At 43.4% G+C, this 27,889-nt stretch overlaps 1 protein-coding gene across 6 annotated transcripts; it reads left to right on the top strand.

Moving 5' to 3' along the window:
* Nucleotides 1-93: 93 nt before the first annotated feature.
* Nucleotides 94-27,889, top strand: PAK1 (p21 (RAC1) activated kinase 1; the record flags this gene model as incomplete). 6 transcript variants are annotated; one of them, XM_079549512.1, is made up of 14 exons in its annotated part: nucleotides 94-286; nucleotides 5,392-5,492; nucleotides 6,864-7,011; nucleotides 7,863-7,900; nucleotides 9,554-9,670; nucleotides 9,772-9,946; nucleotides 12,419-12,482; nucleotides 13,296-13,344; nucleotides 16,137-16,249; nucleotides 21,399-21,516; nucleotides 21,971-22,070; nucleotides 24,160-24,356; nucleotides 25,647-25,784; nucleotides 27,803-27,889. In XM_079549512.1, the coding sequence occupies 14 exons, from the start codon at nucleotides 94-96 to the stop codon at nucleotides 27,887-27,889; spliced, it is 1,638 nt and encodes a 545-aa protein (XP_079405638.1). The 6 variants fall into 6 exon arrangements, with proteins under 6 accessions (XP_079405638.1, XP_079405637.1, XP_079405639.1 ...); XM_079549511.1 differs by having other exon boundaries at nucleotides 6,828-7,011; XM_079549513.1 differs by lacking the exon at nucleotides 21,971-22,070 and having other exon boundaries at nucleotides 24,183-24,356.

Genomic DNA, 27,889 nt, shown 5'->3' with positions numbered 1-27,889 from the left:
AGAAAAGAAAAGAAAAGCAACTAACCCAACAAACCACAAAGCTTCTGACTTCTTTTCTTCCTCCTTTGCTAGTAACGGCCTCTACGTCTGAAGATGTCCAACAATGGAGTTGAAACAGAAGACAAACCACCTGCTCCTCCGATGAGAAATACCAGCACTATGATCGGGTCGGGAAGCAAAGACGCTGGGACTTTAAACCATGGCTCAAAACCTTTGCCTCCCAACCCAGAAGAAAAGAAGAAGAGGGACCACCGATTCTACCGATCTATTTTACAAGGAGATAAAAGTACAGTACTGCGACTTTTCTTGTAAACCTCACGTCTCCGTTTTGATCTGGATGTCTGTTGCTTAATGATGGTTTGGGGGATGGCTCGTGCTCATTTCTTGCACTGCTGTCGTGGTCATTTTGGGGTGTATGAGATACTGGCTGGAGTTCTGTTTTCTTTTCCTAATGATTAATTCTGCCACAATTAATCTATCCCTCTTAACCCTGTTTTTGTGCTTTTTCCCCCTTAAATTATGAGAATGGCATCCCTGAAAGGTAGGACTAGCTCTGCAGCTCCCAGCCTGACTTATCCTTAATGATGTTAAAAATAATATAAATGTTCCCAGTAACAAGCAGATCAGTTACAACTGCAATTGGCAGTTCCTTTGGTGGGGAAGGGGAAGCTTTTTGCCTGTTTCTTGTTACAGCAAGTAGTTTGTGTAAAGCATGAGCAACAGTCCATTTCCTGCCAGGACTGTTGTGTGTTACTGCATTGTCTGCTGTGACAGGCTTACAGTCAAAGGTGTAATTTCTCATTTATTCTAGTTTTTGTGTCATGCATTTTCTACTTGCTGTTACAAATAATTTCTCACCACAAATTCTTGCACGATTCATGTGAAGGGAAGGAATTTTCTCCTGTTACAGGCACTACAACAGATGGAAATAGAGAGAGAAGCTGTGAATTGAAATTCTGAATCGTAACGATCCAGATAATTTCAAAATCCTCTCATGAATCTCAAAATGATATAAGGAAAAAATCTCGATCATCTGGTATCTGCTGATTTCTTTTTATATCTGACCTATTTTTTGGACTTCTCTTTCTGGTACATCAGAGTCTGCATCTGGTATCTGGACATTGGATAACTGAAAGTCTAAGTACCTGCAACTTGCTTGCCTTCAGGAGGGAGGCTGCCTCCTTGATTTTTTTTGTTATAGAACAAAGTCTAATTGGTGTGCTAATTTAAATCACAGATATCCAGGTTCAGGGAGAACTTGGATTGTTTTATAGACATTGATTTTTAATTCTGCAGCCCAGGAACCCATGAACTCTATTAAACATTTGCAGGATACTGGTTAGAACTTGCCATTATGTGTATTAATCCTGAAGAACTGACAGATTTTGGTGTCAGCTTACTTAACAGTGTTTCTAAAACCTCTAGGGTCAGCAGTTGCAAAAAAGCAAAGAAATAACCTGGAATGTGTAAGATAAAAATAAACACAGCATTAAATAGTGTAGAATTTAAAGGAGAACTGATATGGTAAACAGCTCAGGTAAATGAGACACTACCACTAATACTAAGATTTAAGCCTGCATGTTCTGAAGTTTGGCCAACATGGCAGATGCTTCGAGACATGAGAGATTTTTGTTTAGCCAAGCCCAGCAGAGCCTTCTGTCGCAATACACCTGCCCAAACTAGAACGACTGCTTCTGTCCTACAATTCTTGTCAAGCAAAAACTAGCTTTAACACCATCACCTCCACTTCTGATTGGCTGATTTTCACTTTGGGAACATTTTTCAGATGACAACTAAATTCCTTCCTGCTGCTTAACTGTTAGTAAAATTCTCAGGTGCTCTGACAGTCTGTTTGGTCTGTGCCTGAATGAATTGAAGTGGTGTTTGCTGGTTTGGCTGGACACTCAGAGTAATGTGATTTGGAGTGTTGTGTGACTTTGTGTCCTAAATCAAAGAAGACAATGATTTGTGCCTGCAAAAATCTGAAATGCCTTTATATGTGCGCTTCTCTTGAGTTACATCTCCTTGCCAGGCTGCTTTGGAAGTGCCGTGCTTTGTCTGTGAGTGTAAAGTGTAATTTGTAGTTCTAATGTCCCAGCCTAACCTTCACCTTTAATACTGGATGGAACCTCTCCAAATGCATGCTCCCATTCAAGTCTTTTTGGGTTCAGTCACTTCTTGGGGTGTACGAACCAGGCGCACGTGGCACATTTTGTTCTGCTGATGTTTGCTGAGCTCTGCTACTGATTCACAAAGAGCCAGAGTGGTACCACGAAGTAATGATGTCTGGTGCCTACGAGCCCTTTCTGTGGGGGTTACACTGCTGCAGATGTGTGGTATCTTGCATGTGAAAGGGGAACGCTTTCCTTAAATTTACCAGAGAAGAAGACATTCAGGATGGGCCCATGGCCTTTCTTTACTGGAGGATGCTGTGCTTCCAAGCTGCAGCCCAACTTGTCAGAGCATCATGATGGAAGTCATGCTCTTTTCACAGCATCAAACATGTGAGGCTTTGAATGGGGAGGTGGTAAGATGTTTGTGGTGATGATGCACTTAGTGATAGATAGACCTTCCCAAGCAAGTATAAGTTTCTCTTCTATTTATTTTGTTTTATTTAAGATCCTTCAGGGCTTTTTGACTCGCTGCATAGATAACATGATCACTGTAGATGGGGAGTACATGTTCAGTGAGACTTGAGAGCCCATCTCTTTAATTCTTTTCAGTTATATGCCTCCTGCCATGGCATACATCTCCACCACGGAAAGCAATTATTAATGTTTGAATGCATTTAGACTTGTAGGTCTGTTAGATTTTGGAACAAGAGCTTGTGGAATGCATTGTCTTCTGGGAATCCTGGAGGAATGCTTCTGAATTCATGTGCCACCTCCATGTGCGTTCACATGAGGCTCTAAGTCAGTGTGGGCACTACAAAACCCTGAAAGTGGCATTCAGGCAGATTTAATAAAGTGTACAAGAGAACATTTATGGTTTCACCTGCTCTAACGTTGTAGCTAAGGCAAAGTGATTTTAGCAAGAGTTTGTAGAGCTGTCTCAAATTGTTACTGAGAGTCAGGAAAAATGCAGACAGTTGAGAATCTGTAGGAAGTGGTTGCAAGAAACTGTAAGGTTGTGGGGAAAGCATTAACTGCTGCAGGAGTATGAAAGCAACATAAATGCAGAAAGCTGTATTCTTCTTTCAGTCTGGAGATGAGAAGGCTCTGGGGGGACCTCATTGCAGCCTTCCAGTACATAAAGGGAGCTTAGAAACAGGAGGGTGACAAACTTTTAACGTGGTCTGATAGTGATAGGACAAGAGGGAATGATTTTAAACTAAAAGAAGGGAGATTCAGATTAAATATTAGGGAATTTTCCCTACTCAGAGGGCTGCACAGGCTGTTCAGTGAGCTGTGGCTGCCCCATCTGTGCAGATGCTCAGGGCCAGGCTGAATGGGACCCTGGGCAGCCTGAGCTGGTAGGGGGCAACCAGCCCATGGCAGGGGTTGAAACTGGGTGGGCTTCAAGATGCCTTCCAACCCAATGATTCTTTGATTTTTCTATATTCCATTTTAGGCCCACACTTGTTCTTTCCAACTGGGTACCAAATTTGAACATAAATCTGGATTACTGATGTGACAGAGGCCTCTACGTTATTTAATCAGTCCATCCAAAACTGTGTATCTGTGTCCCTGAAGCTCATTCAGGCTATAAGTTTGTTCCTCCCAGAGAAGAGGAGGCAGAGGGGAGACCTCATGGCCTCCAACTTGGGATATTCCATGGTTCTATGATTTCCCATGCAGCACTCCTGCACACTGGTAGTGGTATAGTTGCCCTCTTCCTCCTCCCCTATGTTTCAGGCTTCTGGACTGCGGCTGACAACTGAGTCTGGCTTGGAGCAATGGACTGCATAACATGATGCTTCAGTTGGCTCTCTCCACATCTTTTTTTCTTGCTTTCTATCTGCTCCTAGTGCATGCAATATTTTCTGTATACCTGCTGGATGCAGCTGCTTGACCTTCTCTGGCAGGCCTCCATGTTGCAGATGCTCACCATCTGATAACAAGCAGCTGCTTCTGGCTTCTAGCTTCCATCTCTGCGGTGGCTGCTCCAGCGTTTCAGCTTTCTCTCCACATTCATAGGCTCATGGAATTACAGAAGGCTTGGGCAGGAACCGACCTTAAAGATCATCCTTAAAGATCATCCAGTTCCACCTCCTGATGCGGGCTGGTTGTCCCCCACCAGCTCAGGCTGCCCAGGGCCCCATCCAGCCTGGCCTTGGTCACCTCCAGGCCTGGGGCAGCCACAGCTCTCTGGGCAGCAGTTCCAGGGCATCACCATGCTCTGAGTAAAGAATTTCTCAACATCTAACCTAAATTTCCCCTCTTTTAGTTTAAAGCATCCCCATTTGTCCTATCACTTTTAGACCTTCCTCTTAACAACTGTCTCTCTTGTCATTCAGCTTCCTCCATTCCCTTTGTTCAAAAGAGTGATTGAAAACTGTTCCTTCTCCATGTCTCAAGCTCATCCTTTTCTTCCTCCAAAATTACTCTGTGCAACACTAACTCTGTAATGGCACTGAGAACAGTGCTTGAGCACTGGAGAAAACAGGCATTGGACCTCCAGCAGTGTCTTAAATAATGGCAATACTAAGCATCATCCTCCCAGGCTTCTGAAATGCTTGAGGTTTGGCATTCGTATGGCCACTGTGGAACGTCAGCTACAAAACAAATTATCTCTGCCTTTAGATCCAGAAGGTAGCAGCTGGGAAACACAGGAGCTTTAATCACCTTCTTCTGGTTCTGCTTAATTTATGACTAAAAGCAGTGGCAAATCTGAGTAGAACATGGTTCTTCTTTAAACCGATCTCAATTTCTTGAATATAGTAAATATTAAAAGGAAGGTGGAGTTTTTAATATGTCATGAGTATGGATAAACTTAATCCAAGACGTAATGATAATCTTGTTTGAAGTCCGAACTTGAAAATTTGTGGAGTGCATCTGCTTTGGTTTATTTTCTTTCCTGTTTTTTCATGAGTTCTGCTCCTCACCTGCCAGATTCTGCTCTCTTCCTGCTCATGGCTTGTTATTAAAACCACATTTAGTTCATTTTCTGGGAAGGAACATAAAAATGGTTTTGCTTGTAAGGTTTTGTAGTAGAAACACATGCAGCATATCTGGTTTTCTTCATAAACTCTGTTTTGATGCTGGACTCTGATCTTTATTGCTCCGTTGCAGTGTCTGCTCTGTAGTGGGTTGATGAAGTTTTGTAACTTGCTATTCTGCCTCAGATTGAAGTCTACCACAGAACAGGCTGTGGATGTTGAGATAAATTGGAAGCTGTCAGGGAGATCTGAATTCTTGAAGGACTGATGGATATTTCTGTTGTCTCCTCTAGCCAATAAAAAGAAAGAGAAGGAGCGGCCGGAGATCTCCCTCCCTTCTGACTTTGAACACACGATTCATGTGGGGTTTGATGCAGTCACTGGAGAATTCACAGTAAGTGATTTGTAGGAAAAGAGAACTGTGTGGTTTGGCATATTGCTGGGAGGAGCCAGGACCTATTAATCTTTTATATGGTAATGCTGGAAAGGCTATTACCATCATCTGGTTTGATGTGCATCTGTAGAAGCAGCCCACTAATTCCTGCTGAGAGATTGCTTGTCAAGCCTGACACATCCCAATGGCCCAGGCTGCCAGCAGACTTTTCTGTCCTGTTTCTTGGCTGATGTGGACAGCAAAACTTGTTATATCTCCCCTCCCTTCCTCTTCTAGAGCTGGATCAGTTCTACAGCATAGCCCGTGCCCTTTAAATGGGGCTCAGGGTTTTGCTTTAGGACTCACACAACTGTACATACCTGTTTGTGCCAGAATGTGCATGTGCTGTCCTAAGGCTAAATGGCAGATACTTCTATGCATTTTTTTTTTATTGACATGCAAAAGAGTAGGGAGACAGAGTTGTATTTCATCATGTTGTTCCTCTTAATTTGATTGTGAGATAGGGTTTAATAACAGCAGTTATTCACGAGCAAGATGGTTTTGTCTGTGCTTATTTCTTTTAAAGGCACTTTGTTCTCCTAGCCTGAATTGTGTGTACAGATGTATTTTGCATGTCAGCTTCCACACTTGCTCAAGTTAACTTGGATGTACCAGTGGGGCATTACCTCTGAGGGCATCCAGCAACTCCTTCTAAAAGGGAGGGCAACTTTATCAGTAAAGTACCCCAGCCACTTGCCACTTTGTCTGCACACAGTTGTCCTTGCTGGTGCTCAAAGTTGCAAGCCACATTGTATTCTGAATCTATTTTATGATTGAAATTGTGTCCCTGTAATGAAATTATGAGCTCTGTATGCTAGGTTAACATGGGGTCTGATCCTTTCAGTCTTTTGAGTTTTGGTTTTCAAAGGATCTGGGGTTCACACTGATCCCTGTGAACTGAGGGGCATTGATCTGTTCGTGTAAGAAAGACATGGCATAGGATACTGGAACGTGATGATTGAGCACTGGCAAAGGGACCGGGGAAGGGTTGAGGGTTGCTCCTTGGAGATCTCCAAAAGCCACTTGGACGTTGTGCTGGACATCCTGCTCTGGGTGGTGTCCCTGCTGGAGATGTGTGGGACCAGAAATGCCTTCCAACCTCAACCATGCTGTGATTCTAACTTCTGACACAAATAATGGCTGTCATACGATGATAGATGGGCTTGGGTTGGAACAGACTTCAGAGAATATCTAGCTTCAACCCCCCCCCTTCCTCTTTTCTCCTCATTTCCTTTGCAGTATGGAGTAACCCCAGAAGCAGTGTGACAGAACTGTGTGTGTGTAGAAGCACATTAGGTCATCTGTGGGCTAATGTGGTACATCTCCCCACAGGGCATGCCGGAGCAATGGGCACGCTTACTGCAGACTTCCAACATCACCAAGTTAGAGCAGAAGAAGAACCCCCAGGCAGTGCTGGATGTACTGGAATTTTACAACTCCAAGAAGACCTCCAGCAGTCAGAAGTACATGAGTTTCACAGGTATTTATACGGCTGCTCTGCCCAGCTTTGTGTTATTCATTGGATATAGGGATTTTATTTTGTTTAATCAATGAGGAGATCTGTCTTTTCAGTGTTTGCTTGAGCACCCTTCTTGCTCTGGAAAATACTGTTCTGTTAATTTTGTTAATGCCCAGCATATTTGTAAAAGGGGACGTTGGTGAACTGGGCCTTGCAGGTCTCAGGCTAGCTGTAGTGCCTGTGCTGGTGATTTAGCATCAGATGATTTTTCAACTCCACTGCAAGCACCTTGTGTATTTGAGTGAATAACAATACAGATCCCATGTGTTCCTCTGAGAAATTCCACCTTCCTGCAACAGGGATTTGAGGTTTCTGCATTTGCCTGTAGAATTTTGTACTCCTTGCTCCCTTATCCAAGTATCAGCTCAGTCTGGGGAGTTCCTTTGCACTGTACCTCCACAGAAGTGCATTCAGGTGCAAGGACCCTAAATAAGATCCAACCTATAGATTCCTGCAGGAGGACAAAAAAACAAAAAACAAACAAACAAAAAAGCATAGATGTTGAAGTACAGCTACCTGTTCTCTTAAGCTTTATTGGATTTGAAATCATTAATTCTGCTTCAGGGCTAATACTTCTGAGAAGTGCCTGCAAGCCATGATCCTAGGATAATGAATGAGGTGTAGGGTGGTCATGAGACTTGAGACAGCCTTTTTCAGACTTGCTGTAGGGTGCAGAAGGTATCTGAAAGCCTTTAAGAAGAGAGGAGCCATTTTTCCTGTCCCTTCCAAAAGGAGCTCGTCCCTTTCTCCTCTCTCTAGTGCTGCTGTGTTTACAACTCATTCATAATTACATCAGTATCTTTTTCTTTCAGATAAGTTGGCAGAGGAATACAATTCATCAAATACTCTGGTAAGTCTTCACACCATTTCTTGAGTTTGGGCATTTAAAGACTTGCATTGGATAGTTTTATCTGTGTAGCTTTCAGTTTGCTTAGCGTTTAAAAATCATTTTGAAGACACTTAGGGGGCATAGTGGGCATGGTGGTGATGGGTAGATGGTTGTGCTTAATGATCTTAGTGGTCTGTTCCAACCTTCATAATTCTGTGATTCTATATAACGAATATGTTTATAAAAACAGGCAAATTATCTTAAAAGGACATGTTGTTTGTACACGAAGAAAAAAAAAAGCTGTGGTAAAGCCAAGTAGACAGAAGAGGCCTTTATTATGAAAATAATAGAAGCTAGTGAATGAATGAGTAGAAACAGTGCTGTTTTCATATAAACTGATCCATTCCTGCATCTGTTTATTTTGGGTGGGGTAATCTGGAAAACTGTAACCACTTTGCTTTCAGGTTTTAGATGTCTATATAAACATCTGTGATCCAACAAAGTTTAATCACTAGCTGAAGAGGTTGGATTGAAGCAGTGTTGATTAACCAAGCTAATCTCAGCCTAGAAGGAAATAAAAGGTTCTCCTCTCTGCTCGACCTTTACTCTGTCCTTACCAGGACGGCACCACTCCTCTTCACTTTGCTTGGAGACAGAGCTGAAATGCTCTGTAAAATTTATGTATGTATATTTATGAGGTAAACAAAACTTCACGTTTGGGGTGATTCATAAGAGCACACAGTTCTCTCACCTCTAATTTTCTCACAGCCATGATGTTATCTGGAGTTGGCTTGTTCTGCTCCCTTCTGGGAGCAGCGTGTTGCTATTTGACTCTACTAAAAGAAAAGGAAAACATTTTTGGTCATTTTTCATCGTTTTTCATCATTACACTTTATTGTGCATCAGTCCTCAGAAGCTTAGAATATCTGAGAGCATTGGATTTTAAAGTAAATCCTGAAAAAAGCAGTAGTTACCAGTCTATTGAGGCGGCCCAATGTTTTCTGTAAGATGCTGAGTAACCTCTAATTTTGGAGAGATTCAGGAAATTCACAGTATTTTGATAGTTTTTGTTGTTTTTAATAGACAAAGCTTTTGTGTTATGTCAAGGGCACTTTATCAAATATATGTCAGTGTGCTGGTTGCTCCAAAGATGTAGAATCAGTGAATTGTGAAATGTGATCAGTGAAATCTTTTTACACCCTTATTTCAGTGATAGATAACTTTATTTTAATGCTTCAAGAAATCTTTTTCCACTACTACTCTTAGGGAACTGATTGTAGCCTGGAAGCAGGAGCATGGGCAGAACTGGGCCAGTGGGTTGAGGGGCTTGCCAAGTTTATTTTGGAGTGCCTATAGGGTACAGGCCTCCGTGAACTTCAATTGTAGAATGGCTTGGGTTGGAAAGGACCCCAAGGATCAAGTTCCAACTCCCCTGCCACAGGCAGGGCCACCAACCTTCAGATGTGGCAGTAGACCAGATCGCCCAGGGCTCCATCCAACCTGGCTTTGAACACCTCCAGGGGCATCCACAGCCTCTCTGGGCAATAAAATAAAATAAAATATTTCTGTGTTTCCTTCAAGCCATTCTCTGTTATGAGCTTAATCAAACGTTTGTTACACGTTTACAGCAAGCAATTAGGTTTTTATTTTTGCTGTTTCTGTGACCACATGCAGAATGTGAAAGCTGTGTCTGAGACCCCTGCAGTGCCCTCGGTGTCTGAAGACGAAGATGATGAAGATGATGCAGCTCCTCCCCCTGTGATAGCTCCACGACCTGAACACACCAAATCTGTGAGTACCAGTCCCTCCTTCAGCACAGTCACGCTCAGATATTGAAAAGATGAACGGTGTTTAAGTCATCATCTGCTTTGTTTTCATTCATTCAAATTTAGATATACACCCGCTCTGTGATAGACCCCCTTCCTCCTCCTACCAGAGATGTGGCCACCTCTCCTATTTCTTCTCCCTCGGAAAACAGCACAGTGACACCCGACATGCTGATCAGGAATGCGGAGAAACAAAAGAAAAAGCCAAAAATGTCAGATGAGGAGATTTTGGAAAAATTAAGTATGTCTTCTTGGGGGGGAAAAAAAAAAATTGAATTCCATGTTCTTTTGTGTTGATATCTTAAAAGCTGGGATGTTTGGGCACTGCTATTTTGAGATCCCTTACTGAAACTTTGCCTTGTGACTGCATGCCAAAATTGGGGCAGATGAAGAAGGAGAATGTAGATGTAAGCTGAGCACCTGTGATGCCAGCTGAAGGGCTCTGGGAGCTGCAAATCCTCAGACTCTGCAAAACGAGCCCTGAATATGTAACATCTACTTAACCACAAAGTCTGAGACTGCTCCACATCTTGATATTCCACAGCTCTGGAGTGTGCATGATTATATTGAAATGTTGCACCTAAGGTGAGCAGAGCTTTCAGCTGTGACTGAAAACAGAGAAAATTAATTCAAACCCAAGTTTACCTCCCCTGATATCATGATATTAAATGTCTTGCTAATTTTTAAGTGTCCTGACACTGGGTGTATACCCAGTAAATAACCCAGATTTGTGGGTGTTGTCTTTCTGTTGTGTCCTGGTTTATTTAGCAGTCCTTTCCTTCACTTTATGGGTGTTATTTAAAGTGCTCTTCTACTGCTTGGCACTACTGGGATGTGCTGTGGCAGCATTTGACAGCTGAAACAGCTGTTCTGTGCAATTGACTGCTGTCCTCAGCCTGGGCCAGCTTTTATTAGGGTAGAGCATTTCTAATTCTTTGAACTACTAATGCTGTGTTAATTACATATGTGACTTGCATGTCAGATGGTGTAAATTGTGTTAGCACCCCTACAGTCAGGCTAGACACCTCTGTTTAGAGTTTTTCCCCCTATTTGATGAAGCTTAGCCTCATACCTGAATCAAGAGAAACTTAACCTGAGGGTTTAACTTCAGTAGTGTCACTTGGGTACCTCATTCCTCTGAAATTAAGCCTAAATTGCATTGATGGCATGTAAGCTGGAAGTGTTTGCTATTTGAAAACTTGCCCTTTCAAGACAGGTTTCAAAACAGCAACTTCACTTGCTGCATTAGCAGGACCTTTGTATCATTAAGGATTTAAGCCATTCTGTGACCAGGTTGGGCAGGCAGGGTCTGGAAAAAAGTGCTATTCTAATACAAATATGTTCGCTTCTGTAAATCCCCACCTCTTAGCGTTAGTGCAGCATTAGTGCAGACATTAATGAATCCTCACCTGGCTTCTGGGAAGGTAGGAGACATTACCCCCTTTTACAGAATGAGAGGGTTAAACAGGGCAAGACTGACGGCTGCCTCTTGTCACTGCCCTGCAGCACTGTCCTGTGACTGCCTTGGGCAAACATTTGCCTCTCGCAGTCTGGACTTGCATCCTGTGTTAGGCTTTAAGGGAAAGTTTATGAACATTTGTCCAGAAATGTTTGTCCTCAGGGCAGACAGCACTGCTTCAGTAATTGTGCAGTAAGGTGTACACAGCCTGATTTCTCTTCCCACCCTTCTCCCCAGGCATGAAGCTGTATTCCCCTCTTTTACTTCTGTCTGCCCTAAACCCTGTGGATTTGGCTGCTGGCCATTGGTGTCTGAAAATAGCCTGCTCTTACTCTGCTCGCTACTGGATTTCTTGGCATGATGACTATGAGTGGTTTCCTTGCCAATATGCATCTGCTTAGGCTCAGCCCTAGGCCTCTGCAAAGGCAGCACCGTATGTTGGCTGCTTGAGCAACTTGCAAACAATGCAGAGGCAGCTCTGCATCCCTTGATCCTATTAGAATCATCAAATTATGTTTTCATCAAAAAATGTTGGAAAAGACCACCAAGATGATCTAGTCAACCCTGGTGATGTTGTAGGGAGACTTGTACCCAGCTGAGCTCTAGGAATTGTTGGCCTGGATGTCCTCAGCCCTGAAGGATATGATTCCCTTCCAACTTCGAGGACATGATGAATATCAGTGTCTTCAGGGAACTTAGGGTTCCAGTGATGCTGCTTTTGGCAGCTTCTTCTAGCTTAATCCTTGGCCTTGGTGCCTCTGTGCCCTTATTCTGCAAGCTCCCTCCACTACAGAAAGCTTGAGGTTGTGTTCCTCATGGCTACCTTGAACCTGAGCAGCCCCTCACCACCTTGCAGAACACTAAGCCAAAAACTTTATCCTCCAAGGGGTGCAATAATAGACTTTCTTTCAGCTGAGCAGCCACATTAGGGAAAATGAGCTGAGATTGCCTCAGGGTGCTCTCCAAACCCAGGAAAGCATGGCTGCAGTTGCATGGCAACTGCTGCTAAAAACCTCCTGCCCTTCCTCTTGCTGCTGGGCTCCTAATAGAGGAGCTGAGCAATACCCAGGGCAATTCTGAGGGTCTCTCTAGCTTCCTCCCCATGTCTTGCAACCTATTAGTTAGATCAATAATGGCTATGTTATTGCTGGTATGGAAAAGTGGTAAATATGTTTGTTCTGACAGAAGTTGTCATGGTGTAGTTGTATGGAAAAGTACTTCTAAAATTATTATTTTTTTAAATTTCTTTTGCAGGAAGCATTGTGAGTGTGGGTGATCCAAAAAAGAAGTACACGCGTTTTGAGAAGATTGGACAAGGGTTGGTATATGCTTCACTTCTCTCCCATACCTTTCCTTATGTTAAGAAAGAAGTGCTGAATCCGGGCTAAGTTAGTCTGCTGAAAAAGCTGGTGATTACATTTTTCTTTTTACTCCTTCCCCAAAGCTCTCTTCCCCTTCCTATCAAAGTTTTGAGTCACAGTGACTGGGTTCTTTTGCGCAATTGTGTTTTAATAGAAGAAAACATGGCATTAGATGATCAGGTTGCTAAATATAGCTGTAGGCAGGGATGGAGCTGCTTATTTTCAGCATGCAAGGCTGAAAGCACAGATTTGCTTTCTGAGTTAACTCTCCTCGATGCTGGTGTTGTGCTACTCTTAGCAGAGTAGGGGAAAGAAGAGGTTTGGGGAGAGGCCACAATGAGGTACATCATGGAAAGACTGTGCTGAGGCCCAGACTCCCATTCCTCTCACTACAAATGCCACATTTGTTTACTTTATCTCATCCTGTCTGCCCAACGTGATTACAGCACAGTCTGCAAGCCAGGGCACTGCAGTCATGCCAGTTTAGATCATGGTCCTACAAGCTGTGCTGCATTGCTGGTTTAGCAGCAAAGATTTGGATGGCCAGACTCTTCCATACCAGGAGCTTTGTTCCCCGCTGGAACTTCTCCAGTAGTGATGTTGGCTAAGAAGTATTTCAGATTACATTTACCACTGGAATTATTGATATGATGAAGAATGGGAGGAAGAGGAGAGGAGTATATTAAATTCTGTCTTGCTAAGAGACAATAATAAGCTTCTTCTTATTATTATTCTCCCCTCTCATTATTATTGTTCTCCCTTTTCTTTAGAGCCTCAGGTACAGTTTACACAGCAATGGATGTAGCTACAGGACAGGAGGTAAGTGCTGCCAGAATACCACTTCAGGACACAATTCAACATCCACAGAAAGTTACAGTTGATGCTATAAAATAAAGACATTCTTCCAGAGGTTCATGACATTTTGTTTTTAATGAGGCATTTCTTTCCTTACTAATGAGGCATGGTCAAGTGGTCTGAGCAGTAAATTGCAAAAATGATTTCCCAGGTTTTAATTCCTGAATCGCTTTGTATTTGTAAAAAAAAAAACCTTTCTGTGGCTACAAAGGCTGGAAGCAAATGTGGAGACTGGGTAGCTCCTTAGCAGAAGTTTCTTCATCCCTGATATTTCATAGTTACAGAATCATGTGTACAGGAAGGGACTTTTAAAGGCCATGTGGTCCAACTCCGCTGCAGTGAACAGAGACAACCACAGCTCCGTCAAGTGCTCAGAGCCCATCCAGCCTCACCTTGGGTGTCCCCAGAGATGGGGAACCACCACCTCTCTGAGCAGCCTGTGCCAGTGCCTCACCACCCTTATCATAAGAACACTTTTTTTTTTTTTTAATATCCAATTGAAATCTCCTCTGGTTTAGTTTGAAATCATTTCCCCTTGTCTTATCAGAAGGGTCCCTGCTAAGGGATCTTCCTCCCCCCATGCAAATTCTTTTACATATTCTTTTCCTTTGCTTTGTACACTTACACCAGTTGACTTGCATAGAAACAATTAATTCCCAACCTTTGCCCACCTGCTTTTTGCCCTTGGCTTGAGAGACAAAGAGTGTCTTTTTATTTTCTTCCCCGAATATTGAAAAGTGCTGTGCACATTGCATGCATGCATAATAAACTAGCAGTGATGGATATGTAGCACCTGTGGAAATGATTATTGCTAGATGGAGGACTGTTAAAGAGGGAAGCGTATGCATTATTCCAGATATCTTTATGGAAGTCTGCAGCACTGTGTGTCTACTTTGCATTTGTACAATGTCAGGGTTATCCACCAGTGAATTTCCTAACTCCTCTTCTCCAATTCCTGAAGAAATAACAGAGTTTAATTGCTGCCTCTGAGGAAGGGGTTTTGCATTTATTTTGAAGCAGTGGGAAGTTTTGTAGGAGGAGGAAATCCTTCGGTGGTTTTCTGTTTTCCTTCTGGATCCCTTTAGTGACTCCCATGTGAATATTTGAACTCTTGCAGTACAACAGACTTTTAAATCATTCCCTTCGTACTAGCTTGATTGGTCCCTGGATTTTTAGAGTTGCATTTGGGATCACTGTAGTTTTGACGTGCTGTTAACCTGTTCCTTTCTGTGAAGCACTGCTGGTACCAACGCTGAGAGCTCAGGGACTCGGTGAAAGGCAGCACATGTTAGAAATTTCTTTATTGTGCAATATGCAAGAGCCTTGGGCAGCTGCCAGGATTAAGAATATTCATGATTGCCACTGATTACGCCTATTTAATATAACTACAGTACAGGTTACTTTGTACCCTAATACATAGATAAGGAAAACACCCCTTCATGTAAGCATGCCCTTGGGTCTGCCTTTGAACAGGAGCGTGGACATGCAGAGGCTTCCTCAGTATTGCTCTGGAATTTCTTTATCTGCAGCAAATGCTTCCCTCTCTGCTTCATCTTTCATTCTCTTCTCCTTGTGCAAAGAGCAGCACAGGGTCTTTGTTTCTTAAATGCTGTCTGGCAGCCTTATGAATACTGTGGAAAAGAAGTATGATGTCTCTCTGTTCTTGCCTTCTTGTGTGTGGGCATTTTTCAGTAGAATCTCCTGCTATACTATCAAAATGCTAATTGTAGCTATCTATATTGGCTTGTTGCTTCTAATCCTTGCTTTTGTGAGCTCTAATTACTGGCTCCTCTCCATTAGCCTATAGTGCTTTCTTTAATCAGCAGTTTTGTAAAGGTGTAATTACATATCACTCCCTTTGCCTAAGTGTTGGACCAAATACAATTGGGCTGCAATGCCTATCAAAGTGCTTCTGCCTCCTGCTGTGCTGGGCAGACTTATTGGACTCAAGGTTTTCTGTGGTTGGAAGGCTTTTCTTTGAAGGCCAGGTGTTCTTATGGAAATACTGGTTGTGGGATATGATGAATGTAGGAATTGAATGTAGGAATTCAAAGCATGTTGTAGCCAACTGCTTTCTGCACATAAGCATGTGGAGCAGGTATAATGAAACAGGTAGACAGCTACCAAGCAGAAAGACCACAGCTAATGAACCTGCCCATATTTCTCTTTGTTATAACTGGGGATAAAGCTGAATCAAATTCCCATCTGTTCAACCTTTAATCTAACTATTGGTGATTCTTCTCCCTTAGGTCTTGCCGCAACAAATAAGAGAATTATCTCTTGAAAGTGATTTAGCCCATGCTATTTACCTCCTCCCTGCATTCCCAATCTGCTGTAGATTTATAGAAGCATAGGAATGAAAAAAAAAAACAAACTACAAACACAACAACTGAAACAGAACTTCCAAAGACATCTGATTCAAAACAAAGTCTTTGAATTACCAGTCCAAACTAGAGTAAGGGTCTCTCTGCTGTCTTGCTAAGAAACTACAGCTAGAGATGGCTGTCCAACAGTGATGTAAAAGTCTAGTATGAAAGCAGTAAATTCCCTTGCTCTTTTTTGACATTATATGCTCAGCAAGAATAGAAGTGAACTGGCTGCAGGAGCTCGGAGTTGCTGAATGACTGAGTAACTCATGATGAATAAATGGCTTTTCCCCTTCATGTGAATGTAAGACTAAAACAATCAACACTACTGGCAGAACTCTTCGGAAATCTTGTAATAATGCTCTCTACCTTGCTTTTTCTTCCCTGTAGGTTGCAATCAAGCAGATGAATTTGCAGCAGCAGCCCAAAAAGGAATTGATTATCAATGAAATCCTTGTAATGAGGGAAAACAAAAACCCCAACATTGTCAACTACTTGGACAGGTATGTCACAGTTCAAAGAGTTCATGAAAGAGCTCTGGAAAACGCTTCCTTGTCACTGTCTTAAGTGATCCTGTCTCAGCTTAATGCAGATAAAGGACAGTCTTGCATTTGGTAAGGCTGGGGTGTGGGTGATGTAGTGATCTCTGTCCAAATCCTAGGAGAAACAAGAATTGGTGCTAATGGAGAATCCAGGCTTCTTAGAGATACTGGCATTAGCAGCATGCTGTCAGGACTCCATTTTTCAACGTGCTCTGCCAAATTTAACACAGTGAGCCATTTCCTCCCTGCACCTAGAGGAGAAGTGAAAATAGATTGAACTGTGTTATTTATATTTGTTTTCCTCTCTTTCCTCATTTCTGAGCATGACAAACGTTCTGCTGGCATAACTCCTTCCAGGCATGGGTGGTAATCCTGTCCCTGTTGCTGTCCACTGAGGTTTTCTAGGTAGTGATGAGGGTAAACAACATGTAACAGAACTAAGCAAAACGGCTTTCTTGTGGATGTGGATAAGAGAGAGAAGAAGAGCAGGCACAGTGTATAAAAATCCTTTGAAAGGTGTAAGGAACAAGCTTACTCCTTCCTTGCAGCTGAATTCTGTGGACTTGTACACACTCTGTGTTACTGCTGCTCAGCCTTGCATTCATGTGGAACATCTGTTTGAATCCCTGCTTCTTCTTACTTCAGGAGCTGCACATAATTGCTTACATATGTAGGGACCTGCTTGCACTTGTTCCTCGGATTAGGACAGAAACAGAGCAGAACTAATCATTCTGTGACTGCTGCCCTGTGTAAGCTGTTTCTAACGTAAATGCATGTAGCCATGAAAACTCTGTTCACTATGTAGCTCAAGGCAATAAAATACCAAGTCCACACACAAATGTGGCTGTGGGTTCTTCCCCACAGGGTATCAATATTGTACATAAGGGTGGTAGTAGCAGTGCTGCAATCATCAACATTTTGGAGGTTGGCTGCTTCAAAAGGAGCAACTGGGTAGCTTTAGGGGTAGGGAGCTGCCTTTGAAAGAAAGCACAAGAAATGCATCTCTCCCTGGTTGAATTCCAGGAAACAGTCACGAGCTGCCAGCATTGAAATCTAGGATGTGTTGAAAGCTAAACAGAGCGAAAGTGTTGCACAGTGAATTGAATTCAGCATCAGTTTAACACTGATGCATTGTGTCAAGCTTGAATCATTCATCTTACGTTACAGCTTTTTCCATTGGGGCTGCAGCAGGATTTCCAGATTGCTGCACTCTTCAGAAACAAGCAGTCTTGGTTAACTACAGGTTTGGCTTATTGTAGGGAAAGCAGAAACTTCAGATAAGCAAGCTTCAGACTTGAATAATGGCAATTCATCTTCTGAAGATAGAATGGAGGGACATGACCTAGAATCACTTTTGGAAATCTGAGAGAGAATATTTGGACATGTATTGCTCTGCATGTGCATCAAAAGCCTACTGGCTGTTTTCTTAGTTGGCTTATTGTGATGTCTTAGCAAAAATAAGAAAGAATAGTTCTCGTGCTGCAGTATCAACATCTAGTGTGATACTCAATTTAGGTGGTGCTGTGTCCCCCATTATGTGCATAACTGTGAAGAGCTGTGTTGTTGAAAGGACAGATGCCCTCTCCTAGAAAGAGCAGAAGGATATTGCCTGTGCAAAATGAGAACTGTAGAAAAGAACCTTTAAGTACTGCATGCAGGCTGGAAGTATGTATTTCTCCAGGCAGATTAGAGGCTTTGTTTTGGGAAAACTGTTTGAGATGCATATTCTCACTAGAGAGTGCATCACAGTGTCCCTGCACGTGCTGTGCCTAGGCAGTACATCCCAGCTGCAGGGTGGCTGCATGTCCTGCTGTCTTGTTTAAACTTCCAGCAAGAGCTGCTGCTTTTGCCCTCAGCTTTCTCTCAGTAATCTTTTGCAGAGGGAGAGAACAGTGATGAGGGTGCATATGGGAGCTCTTGTGCCTATTGTGCCACTTCAGCTTTGCAACTGCAGCTTCCTGCTGCTGGGGAGCTGCATCCTCTCCTGCCTGGCCTTGTGTGCCTGTTTGTTCCTGAGTGATGAAGCTTGCTGGCTTCTGCCTTCTGCTGTCCCAGAAGGAACATATGAGGAAGGATGCATTGCTGATGTGGGGACCTGGTTTCTTTTTTGAGGCTCTGTTCCTAACAGTGTCTCCCCTTCTCAGTACCTGATGGGAGCTCATCAAGGTGCTCATTGGAATAAACCATCTCTCTGATCTCTGCCTCAGCTCCTGCCCTTACCAGTATAGAATCATAGAGTCATTAAGGTTGGAAAAGACCTCTAAGATCATCCAGTCCAACCACCAGCCCATTCCCACCATGCCCACTGACCTTCAGTGCCACTTCTCCATGGTTCTTAAACGCCTCCAGACACAGGGACTCCACCAACTCTCTGGGCAGCCTGTGCCAATGCATTATCACTCTTTCTGACAAGAATTTTTTCCTTATATATAACTTGAACCTCCCAAACTTAAGGCCATTACCACTCATCCTATCACTGTTACCTGTGAGAAGAGGCTGGCCCTCACCTTGCTACAGCCTCCTTTCAGGATGCAGCCTTCAGCTGAAATTGAAGTTAGTAAGTGAGGTGAAGAGAAAACTGTAGGCTGCATCCTTCCTCCAAGACTCATCACCCTGCTTTTGCTGCCAGCCTTCTTTTAGAGAGCGACTGCAGGTGACAGTGTGTGACACTGCAATACTTTTGATGTCAGTCACATGGAGAGCAGTACATAGCTGTCCTGGCTCCCCTTTAACCCAAGGGAACAGCATGAAACTGTGACACAGGAGGTTCAGGTTGAATATCAGGAAAAGGTCCTTCACCAGAAGGTGGTGGGCATGGCCCCATGCTGCTGGAGTTCAGGAAGCATTTGGAGAATGCTCTTAGACATATGGTCTGATTTGTGGGTGGTCCTGCATGGAGCCAAGAGTTGGTCTAAGTGATCCTTATGGGTCCCTTCCATCTCGAGGTATTCCATGATTCTATGATTTCTGGCTTTTTTCAGGAACATCTGATAGAGCCGTTTTGAGGCACGTCTGCAGGAGGCAACTCAGGGACTAAAGTGCCTCTGCTGTGGTGAGAGAGTGAAAAGAGCCCTGAGATGACACCATGTTGCCTTCTGAAATTACGCCTGCTCAGTGTCAGCTGGCAAGGATCCACTGTTAATTTTACCTCCCTGCACGTTGTGTCAGAGCTATCAATTATTGAGGTGCCTGGATCTTGGCACGTGCTGCTTGTGGCACAGCTTTGGTTCGCAGTGGGCTCCTTGGCTTGCTCCATCCCTTTTGGCTGTGAAGAGGAACCAGCTTGCTCCCAGCTTGTGCAACCTGAGAGGGTTACAAAGGAACAGTGGATCCTGCTCTGCCCATCCCTATAGCCAAGTAGATTTGGGCTTCTCATGTCTCCAAATGCTCTATGTAGTGGCACAGAAGGGGAGTGTTGGTTTTCCAGGCAGCCGCTGATTTGTGGTGAGGGTGCTGATAAAATTTGGAGAGTCTCTAGGTTGGCAGGAGGTGAAGAAGAATCAACAACAGCAGAGGGAACAGGAAGGAGAGATCTGGATGGAGTGGCTTTTAGAGCCCATGAAGAGGTTGCTGACCTATAGAAATGCTGCTGAAAGCAGTTCTGCTCCTCTGTCACGCCAACAGACTGCTGTGCAGGTGATTCTGCCTTTGTTGGGCTCTGTGCCCAACAAGCTGCCAGTGTCAGCACTTCGGGAGTGGGGCTGGAGACCTGTCTGCTCTGTGAGCGTTGCTCTGTGTCCTTGGGCTCTGGATACTGAAAGAAGCTTTAGGCTTTGCCTCACTGCAAACTACAGCATCACCAAATTTAGATCACATCTTTGTCTCTAATACTAGAAGCTCTCCATAGCTGTAATATTTCTAGCATCCAGGTACAGCTTAGATTGCAGTTTTTTATTTTTAGGCGTTTTTTTCATCAGCTCAGGTGCTGGCAGTATGTTCTTTTGGGGCCAGAGTGAACTTCTTGCTCACTCCTGTGATGTCTGGCTCGTCTCTTTCAACTTTCTGTGCCGAGTCAGACTTTATAACCTTTTTCTCCTTCGCTGTTGTTCCCTGGGTCATGTCCTGCTTTTGCCTTTGGCTTCTAGCAGATTCACTGTTCACTTTTTAGCAGGATCAGTGTTTCTGAGCAAAGCAAACAGCTTGTTGATGAATTCTGGTGCCAGCAGAGAAGCTTTTAATTTGAATCTTTGCCTTCCTTCTCTCTTTGACTCATCTGTCTGCTCCTGTCAAAAATGGTCAGATAGTCTTGAAAGTGGGTTTTATAGTTTCCAAACTAATGATTCCTTCCTTCATGAATGTGTCATACCTACGTGTACGTTATGAAAAGCTGTGTTGATGTTTTTCCAGATGGGCCCCAAAAGGCAGAAGTGGTTGGTGATTACTATTATTTTTTTTAACATGAGTTAATGCTGGTGCCCTCATCCCAGGTCGTCTGCTTCTAGATGTCAACATACACGCTCTCAGAAGAGAATATTAACACAAAGGCTGAGAATATTCACCCTCATCTCAGCTTTCTCCTCTCCATCTTCCTGCAGGCCTTTTGGGGCAAGAGCTGCCCTCCCAGGCTTTCCCTGTTTTATTTTTTTATTCTGTAGAAATGCTGTTTCATCCAGAAGGATGTACTCAGTAGCCCTCATAGAATCATTGGAGTTGAAAGGAACCTATAAAGGTCCAACTCGCCTGCAATGAGCAGGGACACCTCCATCTCTGTCAGGTGCTCAGAGACCCATCCAGCCTTATTTTGAATGTCTCCAGGGCCAAGATATCCACCAGCTCTCTGGGCAACAGTTCTGAATGTTTTAGACAAAATCTAAACACCAGGAAGCACTTCTGTGATTCTGTGAGAATGCCAAACTGAATGGTGCCATAAAAAAGACTGATTTTATTTTATTTTTTTCGTAAACATGATACTTAAAAATACTGTGTTCTTCCTCTGTTGTTTGTGGGTAACCAACCATTGTGTCATCCATGATTGCCTCCGTGCCTGAGCAAAGTAGATGGTTTCTCTATACTTCTATGACAGTTTAAAAACCCAGTGCATTCTGACTAGGGAAATGGTGGGATGCTCACAGATCTGCTTCTTCTAAAAGCTGTTTCTTTGGCATTTCAGTTACCTTGTAGGAGAAGAGCTCTGGGTAGTCATGGAGTACTTGGCAGGAGGCTCCCTAACAGATGTTGTTACAGAGACCTGCATGGACGAAGGACAGATTGCAGCTGTGTGCCGAGAGGTAAAGCTGTGCTCACACTGAGTGAGCTGTGAGGGGTAGGGGACATGGGCTTTGTGTGACGTGTCACTGGCTCTGCAGCACAGCCACCTGCAGCTTCTCTAATGCAACAGTAATTTTGCAGAGGGTGGATTTTACTTAGGGGTTTGCAGCATACTCCTGTTAGGTTTCACCCTCAAGTGAGGATCGTGGTGCAAAATGGGGTTGGAATTCCCATGGTTACATTTATCCTCTTTGCAACTACCCTGTCCACCTGCTGGTCCCAGTAGGGATGTCTCTTTGTAGCCCATGCATACTGGATATGGGAAAGGCTCTTTAAGAAGCTAAGCCCGTGCTACTCAAAATGCATGATGTTAGTGTCCATCAGCTGGCTAGCTATAGCTGATGAATCATTTCATACTCAGAAAGAATACCTCTGTTTTTATTTATGTGATTTTTTTTTAATTATCTTTTTCAGTGTCTTCAGGCTTTGGAATTCCTCCACTCAAACCAAGTTATTCACAGAGACATAAAGAGTGACAACATCCTACTGGGAATGGATGGCTCTGTTAAATTAAGTATGTGGGGAACAGTGCTGGTTGTGGCTTTAGTTGTCAGCCCAGGCTTCTTACATGTTACAGGATAGGCCTAGTGGGAAGAGAGGTTTTTGAGTTACTTGATGCTGCAGTGATGAAGAGTCTATAGAAATGCTGCTGTACGTATTTTTGTGGCATCTGTTTTAATGGAGATTGGCAAGTGTAAGTTCTTTTGAACTGATACCAGACATGCAGTGAGGTTTGGAATTAGAATCATAGAATCATTAGGGTTGGAAAAGAGCTCTAGGATCATCAAGTTCCACTATCAACCTGTCCCCACCATGCCCACTAACTGCATCCCTCAGAGCCATCTCATCTCCTTCCTGCATGTGGCAGGGGGTTGGAGATTCATGATCCTTGAGGTCCCTTCCACCTCTGGCCATTCTGTGATTCTTGAGCACCTCCAGGGACAGAAACTCCACCACCTCCCTGGTCAACCTGTGCCGGTGTGTTACCAATTCTTCGAGAGAAAGTTTTTCCTAATATCCAACCTGAATCACTTAGCTTTGGACCATCTCCTTTTGTCGCCTGAAATGGCAATATTTTAATGCTACCCCAGTCTGTAAAGCTGAGTTTAAAGATGTAGGATCACAAGCCTTTATTTGTGTGTGATCTCTTCAGACTGGAAAATACTTGTGGGTACTTGGGAGATGGAAGCGAGTGAATGGATAACTGAAAGCTGTGCAACGAGATAGCATTTAATCTTACAAACCCAGCCCAAACTGAGTTCTTAGTGTTGTTTCCTCCTTGTGTTATCACTGATAATGAAGACCTTGAGACTGTTCTGCCCCTCTGGTGCTAAGGTGGCGGCTGTGCTTGCGATTGCCAACGCAGAGACAAGTTTGGGGACCAGTGAATGATTGCTTTCCACCTATGGCTCTCACAAAATCCCGTTCTCTCCCTCTCCTTCCCAGTTCTGTTGGCTAGCACCCAACAGGCATAAATAAATCTATTTTTATCAGCAGTGACAGCAGATATGATTCAAAATTCACACAGTGCAGATATGCTGAGTAAGATGGTGTTGTTGTTTGCTTTTTTTTTTTTTTTTTTTTTTTTGTACATAATTTCCTTTTAGACTAAAGTTACACTTTGGTACAGTCAGATCTCTGGAGTGTCAGCAATGGACAGCTTATCAGGGCCAAAGTGCTCTGTTCTTATGGAACAGCATATTTGAGCACAGTATGCAGGTACTTGGCTGCAGTTAGGAAAGCCCCTGTGGATATGATGCAGTAACCTTCCGGACCTGGGCTTCGTATTGGCTCTGTTAGCAGTTTGCTCTGTTTATGAATCATATGTACCTATCCTGGTTGTTACCCTGGATAAAAACTCAGTTGGGGATTAGTTTAATTTTCATGGTTCTGCATAAAATTGAACTCTTGGTGACATAGGAGATCAGCATGAGCATTGCATCTTGCTGTGTTAATTCTGCTGGTCACACAAGAACAGAACTGGTTTTCTTTAGATAAGACAAAAGCAAATAAGACATTGGACCAAGTAATTTTCATGTGAAGGCTCCCATCTTTCTGTCTACTCCAAGAAAAATGTTAAGTATACATTTTGGTACTTAAGCTTATTCTGAGCATAGTATTTACCCTGTAAAGCAAATCTTGTTTGAGGAATGATGTGTCTTCCAGGGAAGAAATATCTCCAGGAATGAAAATCAGACCAGATAATGCAGTGTGTGGGTGGAGGGGTGTATCAAGATCAGGCTGGGCATTGATTTATGTTTTCACATACCCAGGAGTGATCTTGAAAACATAGATGGTGTTTTACAACTGCAAAATGCTGCACAGTCAAGTTTCACAACATCCATATACGGCTGTTTGCTGATCACCAGCCTTCATGTAGACAAGGCAGCAGCTCTGTGATCCTCGTGGCCTCAGTGAGTCAGATTTAGAAACGAGCCCCTGAACACCATATTAGCCACAAAACCGCCCTTCCTTTAGAGCTGCTAAGCGGTGTAACAAGCAATGCAATGCAACAGACCAGCTTGTGCTGCTGGAATCAGTACATGTTGTTTTTGGAGAAACCTGGCTGATTTCTGGCTTTTCTCTCTGTCTTCACTTCCCAGCTGACTTTGGCTTCTGTGCCCAGATCACTCCTGAGCAGAGCAAACGCAGCACCATGGTGGGGACCCCATACTGGATGGCACCTGAAGTGGTGACACGGAAGGCATACGGGTCCAAAGTGGACATCTGGTCACTGGGGATAATGGCCATCGAGATGATTGAAGGAGAACCCCCTTACCTCAACGAGAACCCCCTGAGAGTAAGCAGATATCTTTTTGTCCTCTGTTTTTGCTCTGAGCATTCTGGCTAACTCAGGCTCTAAAAGAGCCTGCAGTGTGGTTTCATCACATTCAGCTGCATATTTCCTTGGACATTGTAATGAGGAGATTGTGATCATTTGAGTTAAAAGCCATAGTTGATTCTGGATGGTAGAAGCACAGGCTCGTCTTGCAGTCCTTCTGATGGAGCCTCAGTTAACCAAAGAAACTCATAATTCCCTGCTTTTTCAAGAGGCTGATGGGACAGAAGGAGCACTGTCTGGCACCAGTGTACCTGGCTTCTTGAATCCTTGTGCCCTGTGAGTGAGGAAGAAAGCCCTCCTTGCACTGAAATATACATATCAATAAACAGGGTTCTTTTCTTCTGGTGAATTGTTCCACTTTGCATGCTCCAAATAAAACTCCAACCTTAGTAAGTCTTTAGACAGGCTTTAACTTCCCTGGTGTCTTTCTCATTCTTTAATGAAAAAGGAAATCCTGTCAGTTTGTAGTAATGTAGCTGTTCTGTGTGTAAGCCAGGTTGATGTTTGTTTGTTTTTTTTTTCTCCTTAAGCTAAAGAGAATGCAAAGCTCTAGAGCAGTTGTGCTTAACTGATGTTTCCATCTCTTGCACTGGAAATGATTTTGGGTATATAGATAGGCATTTCCTTTTAAAATCCACCCAGGAAGTTTCTGGCATGAATTTGGAATGTTGAGTTCCTTGGTTCTCAGAGGATTTACACGCACACTTATTCCCAAGCAGTAGCACAGCTACTTGTTTCTTTAGCATGTCAAATGCTGCTTGAGGATCTGCTGAACATCATTTATAAAGCGTCAAGCCCATCTTCACAGTACTGACTTTATAGGCCTTACATACTCAGGCAAAGTACCAGCAGAACAAAATCTATTTATGCAGGAGTACCTTCCCATGAGGATATAGCTATTGCAGGAGTCTAGCACTGGTAGAGCTGTGCCAGTTAGCTTCCCTATATAAACACAGTCCGGAATGTTGTTTTTGTCCTTCTAATCCCTCGAGAGGGAAGCAGGATTCAAACCCAGATTATGAGGGTAAAACAATAAAGGATTGGATCCCATCCACATGAAAATAGAGCCAGCAGCTATTCTGTTTGCTGAAACTTAATCATTTATTAGTCACCCTGATAAGGCTTGTTGTTGTTTTATTTTTCCCATTGAGCTGGTGGGTGGGAGGGGAAAAGTGGATGTCTGTGTAATCTAGAGATGGAATCTGACCTTCATAACCTCCTGTTTCTTTGGTGCTTGTTTTGCTTTAGGCCTTGTATCTCATTGCTACCAATGGGACTCCAGAACTGCAGAATCCAGAAAAGCTTTCACCCATATTCAGAGACTTCCTAAACCGCTGTCTTGAAATGGATGTGGAAAAAAGAGGTTCTGCAAAGGAGCTGCTACAGGTAACTGCTGGGGAACAGGGCTGAGTGAGGCATTTCAGTTAGACAAGGCATAGAAATCATAGAAAATCATAGAAATCATTGGAAAAGACCTTAAAGATCATCGAGTCCAACCACAACCTAACCATACTGGCCTAACTCTATCAACCCTCCACTAAATCATGTCCCTGAGCACCGCATCCAAACGGTTTTTAAACACATTCAGGGATGGTGACTCAACCACCTCCCTGGGGAGCCTATTCCAGTGCTTAACAACCCTCTCTGTAAATATGGAGAAATCTCATCTGGGGTCTTGAATACTACTTCATCTCAAGGCATAGGGACAGCTGGGGTTAACTTGCTAAAACAAAACCAACCAACCATCCAAAATCCATACCAGGATGTTAACAGAACACTCCCTTTTCATGCAGTACTTGCTACTGGCAGCAGCTATGCAACATGTTCTATAAGAGATCTCAGACAATCGCAGTGCCCCAGACCTGCCAAGTGCTGAGCCCCTTAATTCCTGTGGCTTCTTCGTGCAGCTCACCCTGACATCTGGATGTGTTGTGATCTGGCCATGCTTGTTTTGAGTGGGACAACAGGAGGGCTTCCATCTGTTGAAATCTCTGGTTGTCTGCTTTCTGGTGGAGGGATCCCAAAGCTTTTTGGTGTGGGCATGTCTTACATTAACTGGAACGCTTTGGCAAAACCACATTTTGCTAGGTACTGGTCCTTAATGCACAGGCAGTGGAACAAAACCTGTGAGAAATCTTTCTTTTATTTTTTCACTGAAAACCTGGTATCTTTGCCTGGACTCCTGGTGAAAGTGGAGGACCAAGCTGCCAGGCTTTTCACTAACACAGATGAAGAATGTTTTCCATCTGTCAGATCTGCCATGGGGGTGGAAAATGTGCTTCAGCTCTTTGTAAAATAGATCTGTGATCACCCTCAGACCTCAACTGAGAGACAGTTCCCTTTTCCCTTTTTTGATTTTCAACTAGTTTGTCTCCTGGGTTCAGGTTCGGATGTGTTGCAGCCTTCTGAGACTGTAGTGAAGCATTAATCACTGGCAGAGTGGCAGTGGATGAAAGATCCCATTTCTCCTGGTCTCGCCAGTTTCAAAGTATCAGACAGCAGTAACGTTCTGTTCCTCAGAGTGGGAGAACATTTTGACCATAGCTCTTCTGTCAGCCTTTATCTTCTGGCCTCTGATTTCTCCATCTCTGAAGCGTGTTCAAATGCAGTGCTTTGGGTGTTTGATCCCTTCTGATGCTCAGAAGTCTTGTGGGACAGAGCTGCTTTTTGCTTTCAGAGGAGGTTTTGAACTTGCTCTATGTGCCTTCACTCTCATCTGATAGCTGTTTTGTATCTGATAGCTGTTTTGTGTCTGTTCTCAACCTGGACTTCCTGTGTGAGGTTGGAAAATCACAAGTTTTCCACTTAAATCTGAGCATGAGTAGAGGGAACACCAGTCCTGCAAGCAGCACTTTGTGACACCACCTACTCTGTGTTGTGTGTTTGATCACCAATATTGTTCTACTTAACAGAGTGCTGTGTGTGGGAGCCCGACTGAATGATCAAATTGCAAATCTGTGCTTTGCCTCTAAATTCCAACTGTTTTGGAAATTTCTAATATGTTTAGAAGGCCAAGGTAATATTATCACCACATCTGTGATGACAGGGAAGAAAGAATTGAGAGATGGTTGCTTCAGGAAGCCCTGTGCCCTGTGATGGAACTGCACAGGTTGCCTTTAGCACACTTTCTTTCCGTGCAGAATTTCAGTATAGATTTTGCTGAGTTTTGCTTGGTCCAGAGAGTGTACAAACAGTGGAGAAATTAGCATGGGTTGGATGCAGAGCTCTTTATCAGTTCAGACAAGCCCTGAACTGAAGTTCTTGGTGGTAACAGATGCTTGTTTGGAGATGAGAGTATGTTGTTGATTGTCATATGGGTGTAGGTGCCAATCTTTTGTATAGCTATTAGATTTCTGGGACGTATTCTGAAAAGTTTAACCCTTTTTCTTTTTCCCTTTTGCTAGCACCAGTTCCTGAAGATCGCAAAGCCTCTTTCTAGCCTCACTCCTCTAATTATTGCTGCTAAAGAGGCAGCAAAGAACAACCATTAA

The sequence above is a fragment of the Tetrao urogallus genome (genome assembly GCF_951394365.1).
Source record: "Tetrao urogallus genome assembly, chromosome: 1".
Lineage (NCBI taxonomy): Eukaryota > Metazoa > Chordata > Aves > Galliformes > Phasianidae > Tetrao > Tetrao urogallus.
Note: the sequence above shows the minus strand (reverse complement) of the source record. Positions and strands in the feature narration are given on the sequence as shown.